Source organism: Puma concolor, chromosome B3, assembly GCF_028749965.1.
Source record: "Puma concolor isolate L17-30 chromosome B3, mPumCon1.1.hap2, whole genome shotgun sequence".
Lineage (NCBI taxonomy): Eukaryota > Metazoa > Chordata > Mammalia > Carnivora > Felidae > Puma > Puma concolor.
In genome coordinates, this window is record NC_141672.1 from 49784767 (window position 1) to 49807679 (window position 22913).

The following is a 22913-nucleotide window of genomic DNA, read 5'->3' on the forward strand; positions in this document are numbered from 1 at the left end:
TTTAGAAGTGAGCACATTAGCATCAACTGCACATTTTAAGGCTTTCCCACAAGCTTAATCAGTTAATGGAAGTAAAGCTGAGATTGAACCAGGTGGGTACATAACACCAAAATGCAAAACCAATGTAGCCTTTCTTCTAAGTTTTGTCCGTAGTGTGCACACTCTATCGCCGCCATTCCTTGCCAGTAGTAGTGAGGTGTCCCCTTTTTGTCTCTCTACTCCAAATTTTGCAGGAAATGTCTCTATTCATTTATCCTAAGTCCATAATGTTCCCCATCCTGCAGCTGTATGTTCTACTATGCCCCCCTCCACCCTCTGGTGCCCAAAGCCCACTACAACCTCCCCTTCTCAATTATCTCTTATCTATTTCCCTGTGCAATACAGCTGATCACACTGTGCAACAGACTCAAGAAATCCTGGGTAGAAAGGCTGAGAATAGGGGGGATCTGGGTCCCACTCTCATATCTGGCCTCTGGGAGTTCCTAGAGCACAGCTGTTAAGAGTATATCATTAGTTCTCACAGTTCGTGAGTTCGAGCCCCAGGTTGAGTTCTGAACCTGCTTCAGATTCTGTGTCTCCCTCTCTCTGCCCCTCCCCCACTCGTCCCCCCCCACCTCTCTCTCTCTCTCTCTCTCTCTCTCTCTCAAAAATAATAAACATTAAAAAAAAAGGGTACATCATTAGATTGCCAATCAGTACCTCCGCAAATCTAGAACTGACCCAAATAAATACACATTAAAATCTTTGGAGAAGTAGCCTAACAATAGAAAAACAGACAAAACATTGAGTTGTTTGGTTTTTTTTTAGACTTCTATTGTAGTTGATTTCCCCTTCAAGAAGAATAAGAGCAAGATAACGTTCTTTGAATTGAAATGAAATTCTCCGTTGGGAATGGTTATGTACACAAGACTTGCAGAAAACCATTTCCCAACTTCTCCAACAGCACACAAATGATCACGGGGACATGTTCTCTTCACTTCTGTTAGTGTGTCACCTCCACATTGTCCAGCAGAGGAGAAAAGACTGACTTGTGCTTAGTCACACAGGATAACCGAAACTTCACTGCACGTATATTTTTGCTCGCTACATCGCTGGGCCCGGCAGAACACTAAATTGTTCTCTGCTTTTCTTAAGTAACGATCAATCAGTAGATTGATTCAGCTTCGCCTCCCTGTGTTTACAATCTCATGGTAAACCAGGGCCACGCTTGATTTCCTTTGTCCTGCATCCTTCAGTCGCCAAGAAGGTTTTCTGCCTGTTCAGGTGACCCTACTCCCCAGGGGAGCTTAGCTCTTCATGGATAAACTTGGTTTGCAAGTGCACACCCATAGTCTTTGATTCAGCAGTTCCCCACAGCTTTTGCATCCGACCGGACTATACTGTCTCTCCTTTCTTCACATTGTAATTTGTCCATCAACTTTATCAGCCAGTCAATGTGTTCTATTTTAAAAATTCTTTTAGGCTCTACTGGTGAGAGAATATAGGAACGAATAATGTTGTGATGCTCTGGCCTTCTTTTTCTTCAGTGTCTCAAGGAGGAATTTGGATGGAGATTGCTGGATATGACAGCCTCCGTGAACATCTGCAACATCTCTTGCAGGACCCAGTAAAATCTTCCCGTGCTTTCACAGGCAGATCTGTTATTGTACATGGGAAAGAACCCACTAGAGCCTGCAGTTATGATGAGCTCAGTCACAGAATCCCCTGGAATAGTAGCTAAAGGAATAAAGGCAGAAGTTAAAAATGAAATTAAAAGCAACAAATATAATGCAATGCTCCTGGTAAGCATGTAGTAGATACCCATTAACCGATTAAGAGACAAAGAAAACACCAAAATGTAGCTCAGTTGTACACCTTCAGAGAGTGCAGTCACTGACAAACCGCAGATACTTAGGACACGAGGCTTCATCATCCCCTGTGCAGGTGATGGGGAGACTTGAATGAGGCAAGTGTCATTTAAAAGGGAAAGCTTTGGAGTGCCTGGGTGACTCAGTCGGTTAAGCGTCCGACTCTTTGTTTCAGCTCAGGTCATGGTCTCTCAGTTCATGAGATGGAGCCCCTCCTGGGGCTCTGTGCTGAAGGCCCAGAGCCTGTTTCGGAGTGTCTCTCTCTCTGCCCCTCCCCCACTCTCACTGTCCTAAGTAAATAAATAAAATTTTTTAAAAAAGAGAAAGCTTCTTTTGTCTTTAGCAGTGGTAACATCAGTGAAACTTCATTCTTTTCTTCCCTCTTTCCTTCCTTCCTTCCTGTCTGTCTTAAAATCATCAAACTAAGCAAACACATACCTATTGTTTGACAGAAAACTCTGCCTTCTCAATATTAACTGGAATGCACATACTTCCAATCGAGATGTTTAGTCTTCTGTTTAATAATGTATTGGATCTATTTCTGCCCTTGTAATCAAAGATTTTTATCTAAGTTTAGCCCTAGACTGTAGTGTCTTTGAAAAGTATTGTTCATTCTAGGACTTTGTAAAAATGGAATAAGCCAGACTTTAGGAAAGGTACTATCAACTATTTGGACTTCCCAGACCTAGGACCAGAAGCTCTGACTGATATGGATTTACTCCTAAAGGGAATGGATGGCTCCCTGTCAATCTCTGATGGCAGAAAAGGACAGCCCACTGACAGTCATTCTAGAACAGGAACACAAGTGGGTCTTGCAATGAGGATGGGAAAAGGAACTTTTTCTTACTCTTCGGCCAGAGGTTGGACTGGCCATCCAGAGTGTGTACGGTGGTGGGTGGAGATCTTAATTTTTAAGGCTGAGCCAACCTCTACTACTCAGAGGCCTATCCAACCGTGGGCCTAAGAGTAGTCACTTTTGATGGCCTACCTAAACTGTTCTCAAAAGTCAACTGATAAACATGACGCAAAGCTTCACTATATCGTCTTTGTCACTTGCAAATCTCATCCTGAATCTAAAAGTAGAATGAAGTTTTTTAATTCACGGTATCCCTAGCATATAGCCCAGCTCTTGGCAAACGTATTATTGGATTGAAGTTTCATAAAATTCTGTGGTATTATCAGTATAGGAGTTTTATCTGTATTGACTAAAGGGAACAGCCCTTGATTGACTTATTTCTAACTTGAGCGGCAAAAGTCTAGCTCAACTAGCCTGCTTTCATTTTTGTTAAACTAAATTGGTTGATCCTGTCATTGAAAACAAGTGAACCCACTGGTGTTCCCACAGGCACAGAGGAGAAAATCACTGATTCACCCCACTGTCATTCTGAGCCTTGTCTCCATTTCTCTCAATGTAGGTGCTGACTGGGCCAGCAAAAAGCATCAAAGCCAATAAATGTTTTGTTTTCCCAATCCATGTAAATACAGATTTTCATCATGTTCTTGGACCTACTGAAATTAAGCCACATATTCTTTTTTTTCTAATGTTTATCTTTGAAAGAGAGAGAGAAAGCACAAGCGGGGGAGGGCAGAGAGAGAGGGTGACACAGAATCTGAATCAGGCTTCAGGCTCTGAGCTGTCAGCACAGAGCTTGATGCAGCACTTGAACTCACAAACCATGAGATCATGACCTGAGCTGAAGTCAGCCACTTAACCAAGTGAGCAACACAGGTGCCCCAAGCCACATAGTCTTAAAAACCACCTGTACAGTCATAAAAATAAAAAGGGAATTAATCAATGAAAGATATAGTTAGGTGCACCTTGATCTGAGAATGTAAAGAATATCATGTTTTTAGAAACCTGGTGCGTGAAAGGTACTGTTAGACACTTCCCTTAGCATTTTCTTATGCAATTTCTCAATACAACTCTTTAAGTTAGGTATTACATTCCCCACTTTATTAATGAGGAAATTGAGGTTGATTGTTAATTCACTCAACAAGTATTTATGAAGCACTCATATTCCAGGTGCTGTTCTAGATGCTGGATATACATAGCAGTGAGCAGAAAAGGGTCCTCATGGAATTTATGCCCATGTCCTTGCAGCTTAGTAAGTGGATTTACATCCAGATCTGTCTTATCCCCATATTCGTGCTTTTTCACTACACATGGCAACTGGAATGGAGGAACTCAAAGAGAGAAGACTGTGCTATTTGAGTAATCTGAATAAATGTTATGTGGTGCTGCCTTTGTTCTATAATAAAAGAGTGTACCCAAAAAGTAAACTTCAATTCTTGGTTCTAAATTGTTTACTTTTTAAACAGTAAGAATATATTATTTTTTCACTAAAAAATATATTGTTAAATTCCCCTTCTCCTGTCTAGACTCTAGAAAAAGATCAGATTTTCACTAGAAGGAATTATTCTGAGTTTTTCAGAGGATGCTAAGACTCATTGACATGTTTTGCCCTTTTGGAAAAAGTCCAATGGACTCTTCCATCCATATGTTCTTGTGTTCCATACAGTAAAATAATAACTCAGGATTGATTCTCCTTTACCATAAATTATATCTTCAAAAACCCCAAACTCCAACTTCTCTGCTTACTATGTACCCTACTATATGTTCTTCCTTACCCTAGCTCTTTCTTTTGAAATCCCACCTGTGGAGGCTTCATAACCTCACCCACACATGCTACCCTCCTCCTCTGACCCTTATGACATTCTGGAACCCTTCTCTGGCATCTATGGTCTTCTATGATCATGAGTGACTTTTGTCTTATTCTCTAACAAAACATTAACTCGGAGAGGTCAGGGATGCCCTTCTCAAGTCTCTCATAATCAACAGATGAGCAGTAAATGCTTTTAATTGGTTGTATTATTCTTTATAATTAAGCCCATAATTATCTCTACTCAGATTTTTTAACTGCCATTTTAGAGAAGCAGACATTTTCAAAGCCACAAAGAAACATGCCACTCAAATAAAAACCCCACGTTACAGTTAACTTGAATCTGTAAGAATACGGAAGAGGATTTTCATTCAATCTATAAATAATGATTTGTCATTAATACTGCACAAGGAATTATTCCAGGAGAATTGGAGGTTGCACTGAAGAACCAAATGTACATGCAAATTGGTGAAGTGTTATAAAATAATTTAATAGTTAATCAATTACGAGGTGATTATAAGCAATTCAAAGAGATTTGAATCATGGATTTAGGGCAAGGAAAATGATCTTGCTCGTTCAGGCTCTTGTCAGGAATAGTTTGGTAAAATTGAAAAACCTAGGGCTCAAAAACCAGAAATAAATGAAACTATTCAAAAATCTGCATAAAGACAGTCTAATATAGTATCCATTAGTAGCATCAAGGAAGAGAAATATGGAGCAATACATATTAGCCAGTTCATAAAAATTGGTATCTCATTTTTCTATGTAACTACTCCATGAATGTCACTGAAGCTGAGAAAACATTGCATAGTAGAATGCTACTTCCAAAAATTATGACAAAATGTCGTCTTACAGGTTGGTTTGGCTACACATACATATGACCTGAGTTCTACTCCAAGGATATCTGCATGACCCTGGGCACCCTATTTAACCTTCCAGAGACTGCTTTTTAAAGAGAAAGTCACTTACTCTGCAGGGTCATGAGAACCAAATGACATCAAATATATGAAGGTGATAGTGAAAAATTAGGAACCATACCAAAGATATTATTATGTTTCTTATCTGCTTAAATATTAAACTAATGTGTTTATTACATTAAACTTTTACTTAAAGACATAAAAAGTTATTTTCTGCTTGAGAAATTGACTAAAAATCATATCAAAGAACAGGAATTAATAAAAAATGGCTAATAGTACTATAGCCATATCGGAGCAGTTACCCTCTCTGAAATGAGTTTGGGCTCTAATTTATCCATTTAGATGTCATCATGTAGCAAGTGGTTTTTACCTTTCACTTATCACATGAATTTGTACAGGATGTTTTAAGTACTAAGTGGGTCCTAGAGTCTATCCTGATTCTCATTGGGCTGGGAGAATATGATCTGTAAGTCTTTTCCTTGGAGACTACATAGCAGATTTCTCTCCTTCTCCTCATCTTCCTCCTCCTCCTTCTTCTTCTCCTCCTCCTTCTTTGCCTTCTCCTCTTCCTCCTATTTTTTCTTCATTCCCTTCTCTTTTTCTTCCTCTTTTGCAGAAGTATAGTGTGGCTATTAAAACCAAAGTTTTGTAGAGCTTCAAAGGATCCAAGGAACCATCTAGGCATTCCTAAGACTTAGAAATTTAGGGCCCACAGGGTACAGGATCTGCACAGGACCTGTTGAAGATCATATAGCTCATACAGTCTTTAGAAATCTAACTTGAGAACCAGAACCTATGATTCCCATCTTCAAGGAACGATCAAGTTGAAAGAATCAGTCCATTCAAATCTTCATATTCAAGTCCAGGATCTTTACAAATTCTCTTACCTTGCCAATATTAAAAAAATATATGAATGATAACTTTAGTGTTTCTTTTCTACTAGCTCAATGCAGGAAAAAAAGAATTGTACTGGACATCAGAAGTCCTGGCTTAAAATCCTGGCTCTGATCATTACTTTGTAAGCTTGGAGAAGTCACTAGATTTCTTTAAGTCCCAGTTTCTGTACCTTTAAAACTAACATGCCTGACAGGATTATTTTGCAGAGTTTTAACAAAGAAGATGGTAAATGTGGATGTATATAACCTGTAGGTTATATAGTCCTGAATGAACACAGGCACTTTTGTTATATATTCTGTGATCTCCTGAATGATTTTTAAAGGTTAAAAGAGAAAATTATATTCTGTGGGATGGAAACACAAATAAATTCTGTTTAAATATAGAAGATAAGAATAATGTCAGAAAGAGAACAGGAAGCTCCAGCCCTCATTGCCATACAGAGACACTGACTTAACAACAATAGATGGAATAAAATGCCTTTAGGAGAACTCCAGAAACTACTTAAGAAACCTGATACCCCAGGTGAATGCAAAGCCAAGAACAGCTGGATTAAAATGGGTAAAGAAAACCACTGCATTCGATCTGCAGTTTGCCCCTCACCTCAGCTGGTACAGTTTAGGGAAGAAAAAGCCCAACGCAGGGCTTCTCTCTTAGAATAGAGAGAGAAGAGTGGAATGTGCCTCTGATGTTCCAGTTGCCCAAGACACTGTTTTTTGTCTCACCTGTGTTTGGAAAGACAATGGAACCAGCTTACTTTGTTTGGATGCTGGGAGTTGAGGGCATGCGTTGGGGTTGGGGGACGGGAGGCAGGGCAAAGACACAGAGAACAAAAGAGTTCTGGGGCTTGCTGCAGCACCGTAGAGACTGCAGTACCACAAACAGACACCAGAAGGAGCAAGAGATTACAAGCTCCTAACAAACCAGCAAAACTTTCTGATTGGAAAATTACATGCACAACTGGAAAGACACATCCCCAGAAAAAGTTTCAGAAGTCCCCAGAATCTCTGCCCAGTCTAACTGGTGAAGGTCTTCCTCTGTACAGAACTTCCCTTAAACTCTAGAAGAGGTGGCTTTTTTTTTCAAATATGTAACTTTCAACAACAACAACACCACAAATTCACCAGGCATGCAAAGAAAACAGGGAAACATGGCCCAATCAGAGGGACAACAATAACAAAAAGCTCCACAAACTGACCATAAAGAAACGTGTGAATTACCTGACAAAGAATTCAAAATAGATGTCTTAAAGAAGTTCAATGTGCTTAGAACACAGACAACTAAATGAAACAAAAAACAAAAAAAGGATACATGAACACAATGCGAATATAAACAAAGAGATAGGAACTAAAAAGAACCAAGTGAAAATTTGGCAGCTGAAATTAGGTGGTATAAAAGGCAGAATGGGCAGAGCGTCACTACAAGTGGAGGAATAAATGACAATTTCATGAGATGAAGCTGCCGTCCGTGGCCTGCTTATGCACACAAAATGGTTATCTGGGTTCGGATTCCTCTGAGAAGCATACCCAGAGACATGAATTTAAGTGTAAGTTTTCTTTGGGGGATGATCCCAAGGAATACTATTCAGGAAGTGCATAAAGAAAGACAAGATATTATCAGTCCACGTTGGGCATCTTGAGCTTACGGGGACTCTGGAAGACAATGTGGAACATGCCTCAAAATTATCTAGACCAAGAGATGTTAGGGACCTGTGTATTTATCCGCCAAAACCTTCACCTACCCAGCATCATTTATTGGGGCTGCTTCCAGAGGTATTGACTCTCTAGCCCTGCTGGCTGTGTCTTCACTGAGCACACGCCCTCAGCTAGAAAAATCCTTTAAAAACTCAGATTGTTGCACGAAGCAGCCTTCAGCACGAAAAGGTGCATGCTAAGAGCACCAACAGCATCTGCCACAAGAGCTGAATATGTAAGTAATTAAAATGTGACTAACTGAATAATTTGATTTTGGTCTTTTGAATGCCAGGAAAAAAGGCACCCGTAAGCTCACCAAGCAAAGTTAAATAGATTGTAAAGACACCAATAGGTTTGTGAGCGTGCAAGGTAATAAAGAAACCAAAGTAATGCTAGGCCTAATGGGAACGGTAATGACATAAGCTATTAAGAAGAAACATAGCTGCTTTGTTTCTTTCGAGTACCATACTCGTGACTGGTCTCGGCCTGTGTCTTCTCCTCATCTCCCTTTACTATACTATATTAGTCAGGATAAGCTATGCTATGTTACAGTAACACATCGCCCTCCGGTCTCTGGCTTAACATGACAAAAGTTAGTTTCTCCTAAGTTGTTCTCCAAGCAGTGAAACAACAGTTCTGATAGCTGTTTTCCCATGTGGTGATTCATTAATCAGGGCAGCCTTGATCTTCTGGCTCAACAAAATCTCAACACATTTTCCATAACGTGCAGGAACTTTTTACTGACCCTGTCTGGAAATAAAACATACCACTTCTGTACACATTTCTTTGGCCAGAACTGGTCACAAAGTCTTCCCTAACAACAAAGGGGTGGGATGAATAGTTTCCCATATGCCCAGGAAGGATGGGCTCCCTAAATATTGTAAGACACTGGTAATGTCTACCACACCATCATGTTTTTTGAAACTTTAGCTTCTGTATAATCATATTGGCTAATTTGGCCTCTACTACACTTCTCACCCTTTATACTTAGGCAGCCCCCCGCCCCCAACTAATGGACTCAGTCTTTCCATTTTCAAATTCCTATACTCAGTGTCTTCTAGCATGACCAAAAGTGGTAATGGCTAAATTGAAAATAAATTATGGTATGAATGACTTCTGACTTTGAGACTTACACATTAGAGGCACTATTTACTGAACACCTAAAGAAAAAGGATTCTCCCAGCAAATTTATTTTTCTAGCAAACTATCGTCTTCTTAAAGGCAAAGAAAAATATTTGAAAACTTACAGAATGTAGGGAAATTCACCAGGAAGAAAACTCCTGAGAACTTGATAAAAAACAACGGCATTGGAACCATATTGAAAGTTCTAAGGAGGAAGTAGCTGTGATTTCTAATAGAGACAAAGTAAGTGGTATAAAGTCAGATTAACACCATAATACCATGTGTAAAGTAGACTTCCAAAATACAAGATCAGGAATATAAGAGGTGCTTCCAAATTCTAATATGTGACAATGTAGATTAGCTAGGAGAAAGGGGATCCCAAGGAGAAATGCTCACACTCCTTTGGAAATTAGTTCAGAATTCTTCTGAAAATTATTTATTAGATATTTTCCAAATTATAACACATTTGTAACATACGCTTGTTACAAACATTGAAATAACCTAGTACAAAAGTGTATAAAGACTAAGCCAATCATTTCTCTTTTTGCTCCTTTCTCAGCCCGAACTCAGAAGCAGTGCTGATAATATGGTATTCTGACCCTTTCTTCTTTTTCATACATATACATTCAAGTGAATATATTTATACCCAGTGGTGTGTGGGTTGGTTGTTTTTTTTTTTTAATGTTTATCTTTTTTTGAGAGGGGTGGTAGGGGCAGAGAGAGGGAGACTAAGGATCCGACATGGGCTCTGTACTGAGAGCAGAGAGCCCAATGTGGGGCTGGAATCCACAAACTGTGAGACTATGACCTGAGTTGAAGTCAGACGCTTACCTGACTGAGCCACTCAGGCACCCACAACTGGTTGGTTTTTAACAAAAGGGAATCATAATGTGCACATTAGCCTGCAATTTGCTTTTTCACTTGACAGGATATTAGGATAACCATATATGTCACTATCTATACATCTAGGTAATTTTTCTTTAAAAATGTATGTGTGTGGTGCTGGCTTCAGCAGCACATATACTAAAATTGGAACAATAAAAATGTATGTGTGTGTATAAAGTACATAAGACACTCATAAACTTTGTTTACATAAGTGGGATATCCTATGTGCTGGGGAAATAGAATTGATATGTTTTAATGACTTCATACTCTCCCTCCATCTCTACCTACAGACCATCCCCTGACCTCCTTAGGTAACCATGGTTTACAATTGATGTACATGCTTTAATAAGCTTCCATGTGATTATATAATCATATGCAAACATATTTACATAGGTATTTTAAGCAGGCGTCCTTGTCAACCTCCCCAAAACAAAATCATCTTGTGTACACTCTGTGTACCTTCCTTTTCTGAAGCCACAAGATTGATGGAAATCCATGTAAATCAAATGCTAACCAATTCATGTCTTCATATTCCATGGTGTGGATGCAATATAATTTATTCAACTTTACACTATCAGTGAAAGTTATTGCTCCCCACCCCCCACTTTAGGGACAATCTGAACATCTTGTAAGTGAGTCTAAGCTTGTTCCATTGACTGCCCAACAGGCCAGTAGGTTGAGAAACAAGATGTTGGGGTGTGAAAAGCAACTTTATTTAGAAATCCAGCAAATCAAAGAGATTGTGCACCATTGGCCTAAAGTACCACCTTAACTCGGCATGAAATTCAAGCCTCTTAGGTTAGGAAGAGGAGGAAGTGGCAGGTGACTAGCATCAAAAGTAGTTGACATCCATAGGTGCCTGCAAGGGTCCAAGGGAAGTCATATAACTTCTTTGTCCTTAGTCAATTGATCTTTGCATACAGGAATCTGGTCATGTCCTTACTGTAAACCTTAAATGCAGTGTTGTTATTTTTGTACATGCTTCTGCATCTGCTTGGGGAGATGGATTTCAGGTAAAGAACAGCCTTTGCAGATCGTAGCTGTAAGCAAAATTCCTTTGATGGTTAACATATGTATGTACAAGACTAAACAGAAGTGTCTAACCTATAGGTCACAGCAGCAAAGGAGACAGAAGCAACTGTGGAGTCAGGCATACTAAGTTTTTCCCATTACAATCTTTCTATGCATTCTATAATATTCTTACATGTCAATCCTTTTTATAACATAGCTTCCTAGAAATGAAATTGGTGAGTGGAACTTCTCAACTTTTTTAAATGGTTATTTTGACTTTAATACATGTTTCCATACAGCTTCCATAGAATGTTTACCTACAATTAATTGACCATAGGTATGTGATTCTATTTCTAGATTCTTTCTGTTTCAGAGATCTATGTCTGTTCTTAAGTCACAGATACAACATGTTGATTAAGCATAGCTTTACAGTAAATCTTAAAATAAGTTAGTATCAGTCTTTCAAGTAGGATAGTTTTCAAAACACTTTTGGGTATTCTGGCTTCTTTGCATCTTCAAGTAGATTTTAAAATCAGTTTGTCAATTTCTACCCCTCATTCCCAAAAGTCCTCTGAAAATTTTAATTGGAATTGCATTGAATCTATAGATCAATTTGTGAGAAATTGCTTCTTACACAATATTGTGACTACCAATCTATGAACATAGCAATCTCACCATTTGTTGAAGTTGCCTTGAATTTTTCTCCGGAATGTTTGTAGTTGTCAATGTATAGATATTCCACATATTTTGTTAATCCAATTTCATGTTTTTTGATGCTGTTGTAAATGCTACAGTTTTTAATATCAATCGCTAGTCGTGCATTGCTAGTATGATTGATTTTTGTGTATCTTGTCTATCCAGTGAGTTCTCCTCATTCTGACTGAAGGGAATATAAATGATTCCTGGTCCTGTGTGTGCTCTGAAAATTGTTTGTATTACAATTCCAGTAATTGCTCTTTCCTCAGAAGTTGTTTCACGCAGCCTACTGGTGGAGGTTCACCCTATACGTGCACACACTGTATTCAGTCAGAGACCCAAGCAAATCTCTATGCTGAAACTCTTTGTCTCACTCATACCTCTCTGCAGATTGTACCTTCCTTGACCTTCCCCAAATCTAGTCTGTCTGTCTCCTCAACTCAGAGAGATTGGTGGGATTTGTTTGGGTTCCTCCTCCCTGTTCCACAGTCTAGAAATTACCATCTGTTAGAAAGCCCGGCTGACGGTAGGACTCACCTCTTTGCCTTCTCTCAGGAATCACAGTGCTACACTGCCTGTTATCCAATGTCTGACAATAGTCGTTTCCTATAATTAATCCTGCCTTTTAGTATTGATGGAAGGAGGATTATTCCCATATGGCCCAAAGAGGGAACTGTCCCCCTTTAATTTTTCATGTAATAAATGGTGTTGATAGTTTTACTGACATTAGATTCCTGGGAAAATCCCTACTTGGTCATAGTTTATTAATCTTTTGAAACAATGTTAAAATCTATTTGGTAATGTACTATTTAGCACTTTCACATCTATTACTTAGGTGATATTAGCCTATAGTATTTTTTTATTTATTGCATTTTCTGTTAACTGTATTATTAAATTTTATTATTAAAGTTATGATGGCTTTATAAAGCAGATCAGGGAACATTCTGTATTTTTCTTCAATTTATATTATCTTGATAACATTGAAATTACTTGTTTTTAAAAAGTTAACTAGAACTCATCTGTGCAACCATCCTATCCTTTTTAATGATAAATCTGAAATTACCTTTCAAATCTCTTTTCTGGAAATTGGTCTATGCAAGCTTTCCACTTTGAGAACATATTAACATCTTTTTTGAAGGTTCTTTTGCTTTTTGCAATGTCATTCCATTCAAAACCAATAGAAACATAATAGTGTTAGCATGCTTACAATAGAATATTCAAACAGAAAATCTGTATACATTATCCTTTACAGCAACTTTACATGGTAGATTAACTGGTTGTTTAAAAATGTTCTTTTTAAACTCCTCTGCTATCTTCATTCTTGGAATATTATGGTAGAAGGCCTATCTAGTACTATTTACAGGTATAAAATTAAGACTGTGTAACTTACATAGAATCCATTAATTTAAGAGCTCAATTTAATATCTTTGACTCTTCAGTACGAGGAATATATGAGGAAGAAAAATCTATCTTGACATATTGACAAAAAGCCAAAGGTTCAATTTGCATAAAAATATTAAAGCTATCCAGGGGCATCTGGGTGGCTCAGTCAGTGAAGCTTCTGACTTCAGCTCAGGTCATGATCTCCTGGTTTGTGAGTTTGAGGCCCGCATCAGGCTCTGTGCTGACAGCTCAGAGCCCGGAGCCTGCTTCAGATTCTGTGTCTCTCCCTCTCTCCGCCCCTCCCATGCTCATGCTCTGTTTCTCTGTCTCTCAATAATAAATAAACGTTAAAAAAATATATTAAAGGTATCCAATTCTGAGAATACCTACTCAGCTACCACAAAAGAAAGCTGATGCTACATTCATGCTGGATTTGAAGGACTAATTAAGTCAAAATATTTTTGACAGAAAAAGCATTCATTTCTTTTAGGTTTTATTTTATTTTTTAAATGTTTGTTTATTCATTTTGAGAGAGAAAGTAAGAGAGAGTGCACTCTTGTGCCTGAGTGGGGGGGGGGGGGCAGGGGGGAGGGTGTGTGAGAGAGAGAGAGAATCCCAAGCCAGCTCTGCCCAACTCAGGGCTCAGTCTCACAGTTCATGAGATCATGACTTGAGCCAAAATCAAGAGTCAGCCGCTTAACCAACTGAGCCACCCAGGTGCCCCCATTTCCTTTAGGTTTTAAATTTTGTTGTCATAGAGTTTCACATAGTATTTTCCCAGTGTTTGTTAATTGTGAGTTCTATCGTACTTTCCATTATATCAATAATTATATTTCCTTTGGCATGCCTCATAAGGCCCATTTTATTTACTGTTGTGCGAAAAATAAAAGATGCGAAGTAACCCCTCCAACCAAAATATTCTGTTCCTACCTTTCCCATTTCTTCTCTTTCTCAAGTAATACCAGGGCCTCAGGGTACTTTTCCTTCCCCACTAGCTCCTTACCCTTACCATCTTAGGAGTCATTTGTTACTTAGTTTAAAATCTTTTCTGAAGTATTTTTCTCAGATGGAATATGTGAGTGCTACACTCTGTAAATTCTTGCAAATATTCTTTAACCTGACAATCAAGTGATCTCTCGGGTGGCTATGAAATACTTAGGATGGTTTTTGTTTGTTTGTTTGTTTTTGTTTGTTTTTTGCTTTTAGTAGGCTGTGGGCTTTATTTCACTTGTATGTATGTATGTATGTATTTAAATTTATGTTCAAGTTAGTTAACATACAGTGTAGTCTTGGCTCCAGTAATTCATCTGTTACGTATGACACCCAGTGATCACCCCAAAAAGTGCCCTCCTTAATGCCCATTGCCCATTTAACCCACCCTGTAAACCCTCCTCCAGCAACCCTGTTTGTTCTTTGTATTTAAGAGTCTCATATCATTTGCCTCCCTCTCTGTTTTTATCTTATTTTTTCCTTCCCTTCCCCTATGTTCATCTGTTGAGTTTCTTAAATTCCATATATGATTGAGATCATATGATATCTGTCTTTCTCTGAATGACTTATTTCACTTAGCATAATACACTCTAGTTCCATCCATGTTGTAGCAAATGGCAAGATTTCATTCTTTTTCATTGCTGAGTAGTATTCCATTATATATATATATATATATATATATATATATATATATATATATATACCACATCTTCTTTATCCATTCATCCATCAATGAACATTTGGGCTCTTTCCATACTTTGGCTATTGTTGATAACATTGCTATAAACATTGGGGTGCATGTGCCCCCTTCAAATCAATACTCCTGTATCCTTTGGATAAATTCCTAAACGCAATTGCTGGGTCATAGGCTAGTTATTTTATTTCACGTTCTTGATGTCTTCAAGGCTGTACAGAGAAGTCCAGTGCCAATCTGATTATTTCTTCTTTATAATTAAGTTTTCTCTCTAGGAGCCTGTAAGATGTTCTTTTTCCCTTGGAGTTCAAGAATTATATCCATATATACCTGGGTAATTTTTCATCAATATCATCTATAATTCTAAAACCCTTTCAATCTGTAATCTCACATATTTTCTTTAATTCAGGACAATTACTTTTCAATCATGATTTTCTTCCTCCATCTGTGCCTTTTCCTCCTTCTAGGATTCCCATTATTCACACATCGGGCCTCCTGGATTTATCCTCCAACTCTCTTACCTTGATACCAGATTCATTAAACTTCCATCTTCCCAGATTCTCCTGTCTACCCTTTCTACAGTATTAGTAATGTATTACTTATAGTTAGGAATACTACGAATTTGAATATAGTAGTACTAAATGGGCAAAACACTCTTAATTTACTGTAATATTAGTGTAATTTGAAAGGCAATAGGATATCAATAAGAAATAAATATGGGAGTTATTAAAGGATGGCACAAACATTACAAATATAAAATTAAATGTTAATGGGCTAAATTACCCCATGACTTTCCTCAGAATTTCTTCTGAAATAAAAACATCACTTTTTAAATAGTGCAATTTTTACAAACCACCATCAGCAAGTCCTTAATCACAAAGTAAATACAGAGTATTTTATCTATGTGTCAAAGAATCTTAAAGTGCCAAAGCCTATAATGAGCTCCTTTAATTGATTCCTCCCTTTACAACTAAGGACTGAGGGCTTTAGGAGAGAATGCAGGGAGAAGAGAGAGACTTCTTTCTTCTCTGAGTGCTCATTCTTTAGAATCAAAGAGATTATTGTGTCAAAAATCAAGCACTTTAGTCAAAAATTAAGTAGGAAAGCACTAAATTTTTCATTGGAAAGCATTTGTTTTTGAAAAAAAAAATGAAAAGCTGCTAGTACATTTTAAATGTGCTCAACCCATTACTAAAAAACATCATTTGGGTGAATAGTTTAGTAAGTTTCAGAGTATAATAAGGCACTTTACACAAATGAGAACATCTGCAGTCACCCCAGGAATGATAAAATTACAGAGCTTTCAATCCTCATGCTTCAGGGCATGGGCTGATCACCAGCTGGAAGAGAGAAGATATTCCCTACAGTATTTCTATAATACCATCAATTATATTCAGATTTTTATTTCTTTTTAAACACAGCTCATTGGAGGACTTTAAAGTACATTATGGCCACATGAAGGGAAAATCTTCAAAAGTTTAGAAAATATTTGTAGAGAAATGAATTCAAGAAAAACAATAAACTCACCGAGAAGGTAAACAGAATAGTATAGAAGCTAACAAAGATCATTTTGGGGGTGCCTGGGTGGCTCAGGTCATGATCTCATGGCTCCTGAAATCAAGCCCCACATCAGGCTCCTTTGCTGACAGCACAGAGCCTGCTTGGGATTCTCTCTCTCTCCCTCTCTCTCTGCCTCTCCCTCTTTCTCTGCTCCCCGCCCCTCCCTCTCATTTGTGCTCTCTTTCAAATAAATAAACTTTAAAAAAATATCATTTTGGGTATTTCTTACACACAGAGCTTGACAGAGTGAGAACTCAGAATTTTTTGAATGAATGAACAAGGAAGCAAAATTACATGTGCCTGGATTCAAATCCCAGCCTCATCAATATTTGACCTTGAGTACTTTGTTTATCCTTAGATTATTCATCTTTAAAATGAAGACAATTACGCCCACCTCTTTTTATTATCACAGAGACTGAACTATGTAATCCATGTAAATAAATAAACCCACTTCCTGGAACAAAATGAACACTTAACAAATTACAGTCATTTTAACAGCTCTCCTGGGATTGGTTTAGCTAATTCCTGGCCAAATAGATCTAACAATTAAATCATCTCAATATATTTTGTAATAGCTCAACTCTTTGTGTATTGATTATATTATAAATCTGTATTTTATTGAGTCTCTGTGAAACCAACAGTGTATTACACTTCAGACATTTCCTAAAATTATCCTTTATTTTTTAAAAAAATTTTAAGTTTATTTATTTTGAGAGAGAGAAAGAGAGCACACACAAGAGAGGGAGGGACAGAGAAGGAGAGACAGAATCCCAAGCAGGTTCCGTGCCATCAGTGCACAGCCCAATGTGGGGTTTCAACTCACAAACCTTGAGATCATGACCTGAGCCAAGATCAAGAGTCTATTGCTTAACTGACTATGCCACCCAGGCACCCCAAATTATCCTTTATTTTTAACTTAGGATACGTTTTCTGCTAATAATCAGACCTCTTAGATGGTGTCTTTGTCTTTTGGGGGTGCTAAAACAAAATACCACAGACTGGATAGCTTATAAACAATAGAAATGTATTTCTCACATTCTGGAGGCTGGGAATTACAAGATCAAGGTGCCCACAGATTTGGCATCTGGCAAGATGCCATCATAGATGGTGGTCTTCTCATGGTAACCTCATGAGGCTGGAAGAGGGTAAGGGAGATTTCTTGGGCCACTTTTATAAGTGTACTAATCCCATTCATGAAGGTTCTGTTCTCATGACCTAATCAGTTCTCAAAAGCCCCACCTCCTAATACCATCACCTTGCAAGTTAGTATTTCAAGATATGAATTTTGGGGAGATACATTTAATCTATAGCAGATGGTATACTATGATAAGCAAAGTTCAAACTCATAAAAGGAGTAACAGCTGCTCGCCTTGAAATGTCCATAGCCTTGGCCCAAGGCCACTTTGACTTTCAGGCAAATGCATACAAAAGTCATGGAAAGGGTTGTAAATTATGAGTGGTACTGACACTCCTTTCTAACAGTTTCTTAATAATTAACTAGTGTTGGGGCGCCTGGGTGGCGCAGTCGGTTAAGCGTCCGACTTCAGCCAGGTCACGATCTTGTGGTCCGTGAGTTCGAGCCCCGCGTCAGGCTCTGGGCTGATGGCTCAGAGCCTGGAGCCTGTTACCGATTCTGTGTCTCCCTCTCTCTCTGCCCCTCCCCGGTTCATGCTCTGTCTCTCTCTGTCCCAAAAATAAATAAACGCTGAAAAAAAAATTAAAAAAAAAAAAATAATTAACTAGTGTTAGCAAATTCTTCTGGGACCCTTAAATTAGATAAATCCTGCAGATACAGATAATGTTCCAAGCCCACATGAAGAAACTGTATGTCTGTAAACAGGAGTACATATGCCTTTGGATGCTGTGAACTAAGCTAGTTAAAAACCACATTAAAAATAAATCAGATGGTATTTGTGATTAGCGTAACTTTAAATAACAATGAGAACCCCCCCTCCCCCAAACAATAATCAAATGCTATTTTCATTGCAACTGAAGGTGTTGGAAAGATAACCTAGTTTATTGGACTGTTTCTCCAAGGGCAGGATTATGGTCCATTTTTCACTGGGCAATAAAATGCTTTTAAATTATAAACGTAGCTGCATATAATCAAGTTATCTTTTTTTGGAAGATGAAAAATGGAAGATTTCTTAAACCTTGGAATGAGTTTTTGCCATTTACTCAGCAAAAGGCAGCCATGTACTATTTCAAAAAGCGGCTATCTCAGAATGTCACTAAGTCACTTGACTCAAAGATTTTTCTTTCTTTTTTTGGGGGGTGGGGGGTTTGCTGGGGAGGGTTCCTCCTCCTCCTACATTAATCAAATTAACAGTTCTGTGGGCAAGGGACAGGACCAGATATCTCCATGAATGTTTGGGGACAGGGAGAAGAAGGGGGCTTAATATTTGAGGACTAATCCTAAAACTAACCCCCATCCCCTACCCGCACCCCTCCACCAGCACCCCCACGCACTTCACTGGAGGAAACGAGAAGAAACGGAAAGAACCCACCATTCTGAAGCTGTGGTAAAGGCTCAGGCCACGTGACGCTGAATAATGCTGTTTGGATTCAAACACGGAGACTCCGCAGTGACACAGTGATTCATCTGCAGCTAGTTACTAAACTGTGGGCACTGAGAAATAGGCAACCCATACCTGCCTCAAACTGAGCCAAAGGTACTGCTGGCCTCGCGAAAGCACAACCAGGCGCTGAGAGCAGGGTGACAGCACAGCTTTGGAAGGCAGGGAGAGTGAGGAGAGGAGAGAGGCACGTTCGCACCCTAGGGTTCACACCACGGCTTGGGAAGCCTCTGGGCCGAGCCTGAATTTAAAGCGGGAAAGGTAGGGGGCAGAGATTTTAACTAGCATACTGAGCCTTTCAGTCTCACGGCAGCACTAAGAAATTAATATTATTCATCCCGTCTTAAAACCCAGGGACTGAGGGTGAAAGAAGCAAAGAAGCGCTTCCCAGGGCTCACGCCCGACGCCTGGGATGGGGTAGAGCCGGGGCCGGGCTGCACCGCGTTCCTGGAGGGGAGAAGAGCCCGGCTGCGGTACCGAAATCCAGGCCTGGGTGAGGCGCCAGCCCAGGCTGCCAGCAGCGGAAAGAGAAGGGGGGGAGGGTGGTCCTCGGTGTCGCGCGGCCCTAGCTGGTGGTAGGTCGGCGCGGACACCAGAGCTGGAAGCCAAACACAAGACAGTTGGCGAGAAGCGCCAGCCCCCTCCGCCAGCCTACTCGCTGCGGGGAGGGGTTTCTCACGCCCCCTGCTCCTGGGTGACTGCACCGGAGGTCGGAAGGAAGCGGGGCGAAGGATGAGTCATCCCGCCTAATTCCTCCTTCCCGGGCCCTCGCCTCCGCACGCCGGCCCCCTCCCGAGATCCTGCAGCCGGGAGCGAAGACTCGCTCATCCAGAGTCAGCTGCGAAACCCCCCTGGCCTGCAGAAGAGAGGAGAAGGACGGGGCGCGTGGCCAATGAGAGCTTCGCTCTCTCGCCGCCGTCCAATGGGCCGCTGTTTACAGGGCAGGGCGGGACTAGGAGGGGGCGTTCCGGGGCTGGCGCGCGGCGTCGCGGTTCTTTGGCTCACAGACAGAGTGGCTTGGAGAGAAAGCGCCTCCCGGGGTGTCCGTGCCCAGGCGACGCGGGAAGGCGCCACCACCACCGCCGCCGCTGGCCAAGGTGCTGGAGACGAGACGCCGTCGGCCGCTTCACCAGCTCAGGCAACCGTTGCAGCCGCTGCTGCCTCGCTCCCAGCCCGGTCCTCATGGAAGAGATGGAAGAAGAGTTAAAATGCCCTGTGTGCGGCTCCTTCTATCGGGAGCCCATCATCCTGCCCTGCTCTCACAATTTATGTCAAGCGTGCGCCCGCAACATCCTGGTACAGACCCCGGAGTCTGAGTCCCCCCAGAGCCGTCGGGCCTCGGGCTCTGGGGTCTCCGACTATGACTATCTGGACCTGGACAAGATGAGCCTGTACAGCGAAGCAGACAGCGGCTATGGTTCCTACGGGGGCTTCGCCAGTGCCCCCACTACGCCGTGCCAGAAGTCCCCCAACGGCGTCCGCGTGTTCCCGCCGGCTATGCCGCCACCGGCCACCCATCTGTCACCGGCCTTGGCCCCGGTGCCCCGCAACTCCTGTATCACCTGTCCCCAGTGCCACCGCAGCCTCATACTGGATGACCGGGGGCTCCGCGGCTTCCCCAAGAACCGCGTCCTGGAAGGGGTAATTGACCGCTACCAACAGAGCAAAGCCGCAGCCCTCAAGTGCCAGCTCTGCGAGAAGGCGCCTAAGGAGGCCACCGTCATGTGCGAACAGTGCGATGTCTTCTACTGCGATCCGTGCCGCCTGCGCTGCCACCCGCCCCGAGGGCCCCTAGCCAAGCACCGCCTGGTGCCCCCGGCCCAGGGCCGCGTGAGCCGGCGGCTGAGCCCGCGCAAGGTATCCACCTGCACAGATCACGAGCTGGAGAACCACAGCATGTATTGCGTGCAGTGCAAGATGCCTGTGTGCTACCAGTGCTTGGAGGAGGGCAAACACTCCAGCCACGAAGTCAAAGCTCTGGGGGCCATGTGGAAACTGCACAAGGTGAGTCCTTAAAAAAAAAAGAAAAAAAAAAAAAACACCCCTAACTCCCTGCGCCTCGGATCCTCCGGTTTTGCAGCAGACGGTCTCCTCTTTGCGCAAGTGCATCCCAGCGGGGGCGCAATGCAGGTCCTCCTATATTTGCTTCCCCCGTCTGGTGCACTGCAGAAGTGCAGGGGGACCTTAAACCGAGAGCTGGGGAGCCGAATATCCCTAGAGTTGTTGCGGGGATGCCTTAGAGCGGGTCTCCCCGGGGGCGCCGCCTAGCACAGGGCGCCCCCTCTCCGCTGCGGAGACGCAGCTTGTGGCCGCCGCCAGCTTGCTGGAAAGCGCGGCGTAACCCCGCCAGTGCCCGGGGCTGCCAGGAACGCTTCAGGGCAGATGCGGCTGCGGTCCACAGGGACCGGGTGGGGGCGGTGAGGCGGCGCGGAACGCGGAAAGGCTGGAGCTGCGGGATAGGCGGGCGCGGTGATTCGCGGCGGGGGCGGGGAGAACTCCGCGGGCGGAATACTGATGAGTCTGCGCTGCCCCAAACTTGGGAGTCTGCGCTGGAGCGGATGCGGGACCTGGTGCTTTGCCCCCAGGAGTGGGGAGTGTAGCGAGGGGAAAGAAAAATCCTGTGGTGGCTACGGCAACCAGGCTTGAGGGCTTCGGGCCCTGACCCTCCCCAGGCTAGGGACCTGGGGCTGAAGTAGCAGGACCAGAGGCTTCTGCGTGCTCTAGGCCTGAAAGCTGCGCAGGTGCGTCTCCCAGGGTACCCCGTGCTCCCAACCACCACGTACCCGTTGGTCTAGGATTCAACCCTTTTCCCCTTTCAGTAGTTGTCCTAGCAAGCTTTCAGGCACCTGTTACCATCGGATTTATCTTTCTGATCTCTTTTGATGGCACCTCCACCAAAACTAGCTTCAAGAAGAGTGCCTTTAACAACATTTAGGTCATGCCACTCCTCTGCTCAGAATCCTCCAAACGTCCATTTCTTAGACGGTCCCTGGAATGGCCCACCACGACCTGCTTGACCTGTTCACATTTGGTCTCATCGACCTTATTTCCTCCCACTCTTCCCCTCTGCTCCAGTTACACTGTCCCCTAACCAACACCAGACACATTTCCGGCCCCTGGGCCTTTGCATTTGATGTTTCTTCAACCTGGGACAGCCTTACCCAAAACCCTGTATTGGAATGGCTCACTCTCTTCCCTCCTTAAGATTGTCGCTCACGTGTCACCTTTGCCAGTCCCTTCTGGCCACAGTTGCCGCCACTCCTCTCAGCCACCACTAACTGGCATGCTGTATATTTTAATTATCCTGTTATTTTTGTATTTATTTATTGCTCCCCTCCTCACACACTAGAAAATAAGCTTCATGAGGAGAAAGATCTTGATAATGTTATGCCCACCCTGCTTAGAAGGAAGGGAACCACTCTTGAGGAGATGTGTATAAATTGCACTTTTAATTTTTTTAAGATTAAAAAAATGTTTATTTTGAGAGAGAGCAAGACTGTGAGCAGGGAAGGCGCAGAGAGAGAGGGAGAGAGAGAATCTCAAGGAGGCTCCCTGCTGTCAGTACAGAGTTGGACTTGGGGCTCAATTCCAGGAACCTTGAGATCATGATCTGCCCTGAAATCAAGCGTTGGTAGCTTAACTCACTGAGCCACCCAGGTGCCCCATTCTAATTTTAAATAATTCACTTTGTTGGAGATGCAAAGGGTAAGACAGGAGTTCAGGATTGTTGTAAAGAGATTTTCTTCACATCATTGAGTTGCAAGCCCAAAGATCAGGCAGTGCTCAGGCCTCCTCTGTGCCCCACTAAGGATTTCCCAGCATTGCTTGGAGACCAGAAAGACTAGCCTTTGAGAGAAACGATGGGGTTAAGGCTGGAACATTGATATTTTATTTACAACAAGAAAAGAAATAAGGTATCACTGTTTTCAGCCATCAGGGAGGTTTTCTCAATTCAGTATTAATTGAATGTGACCTGTGTTTACA

The 22913-nt window shown here is 41.8% G+C and overlaps 1 protein-coding gene across 9 annotated transcripts in view; it reads left to right on the top strand.

The window, feature by feature from the left end:
* Nucleotides 1-19924: 19924 nt before the first annotated feature.
* Nucleotides 19925-22913, top strand: part of TRIM9 (tripartite motif containing 9) — a 112565-nt gene continuing 109576 nt past the window's right edge. For 6 of the 9 annotated variants that reach the window (XM_086709767.1, XM_086709768.1, XM_086709770.1 and 3 more), the window contains exon 1: nt 19925-20933. In XM_086709767.1, the coding sequence (XP_086565893.1) occupies nt 20112-20933 (822 nt within the window). In that variant the 5' untranslated portion in view covers nt 19925-20111. The remainder of the gene's footprint in view (nt 20934-22913) is intronic. The other 3 variants (XM_086709765.1, XM_086709769.1, XM_086709771.1) reach the window with 1 other exon arrangement.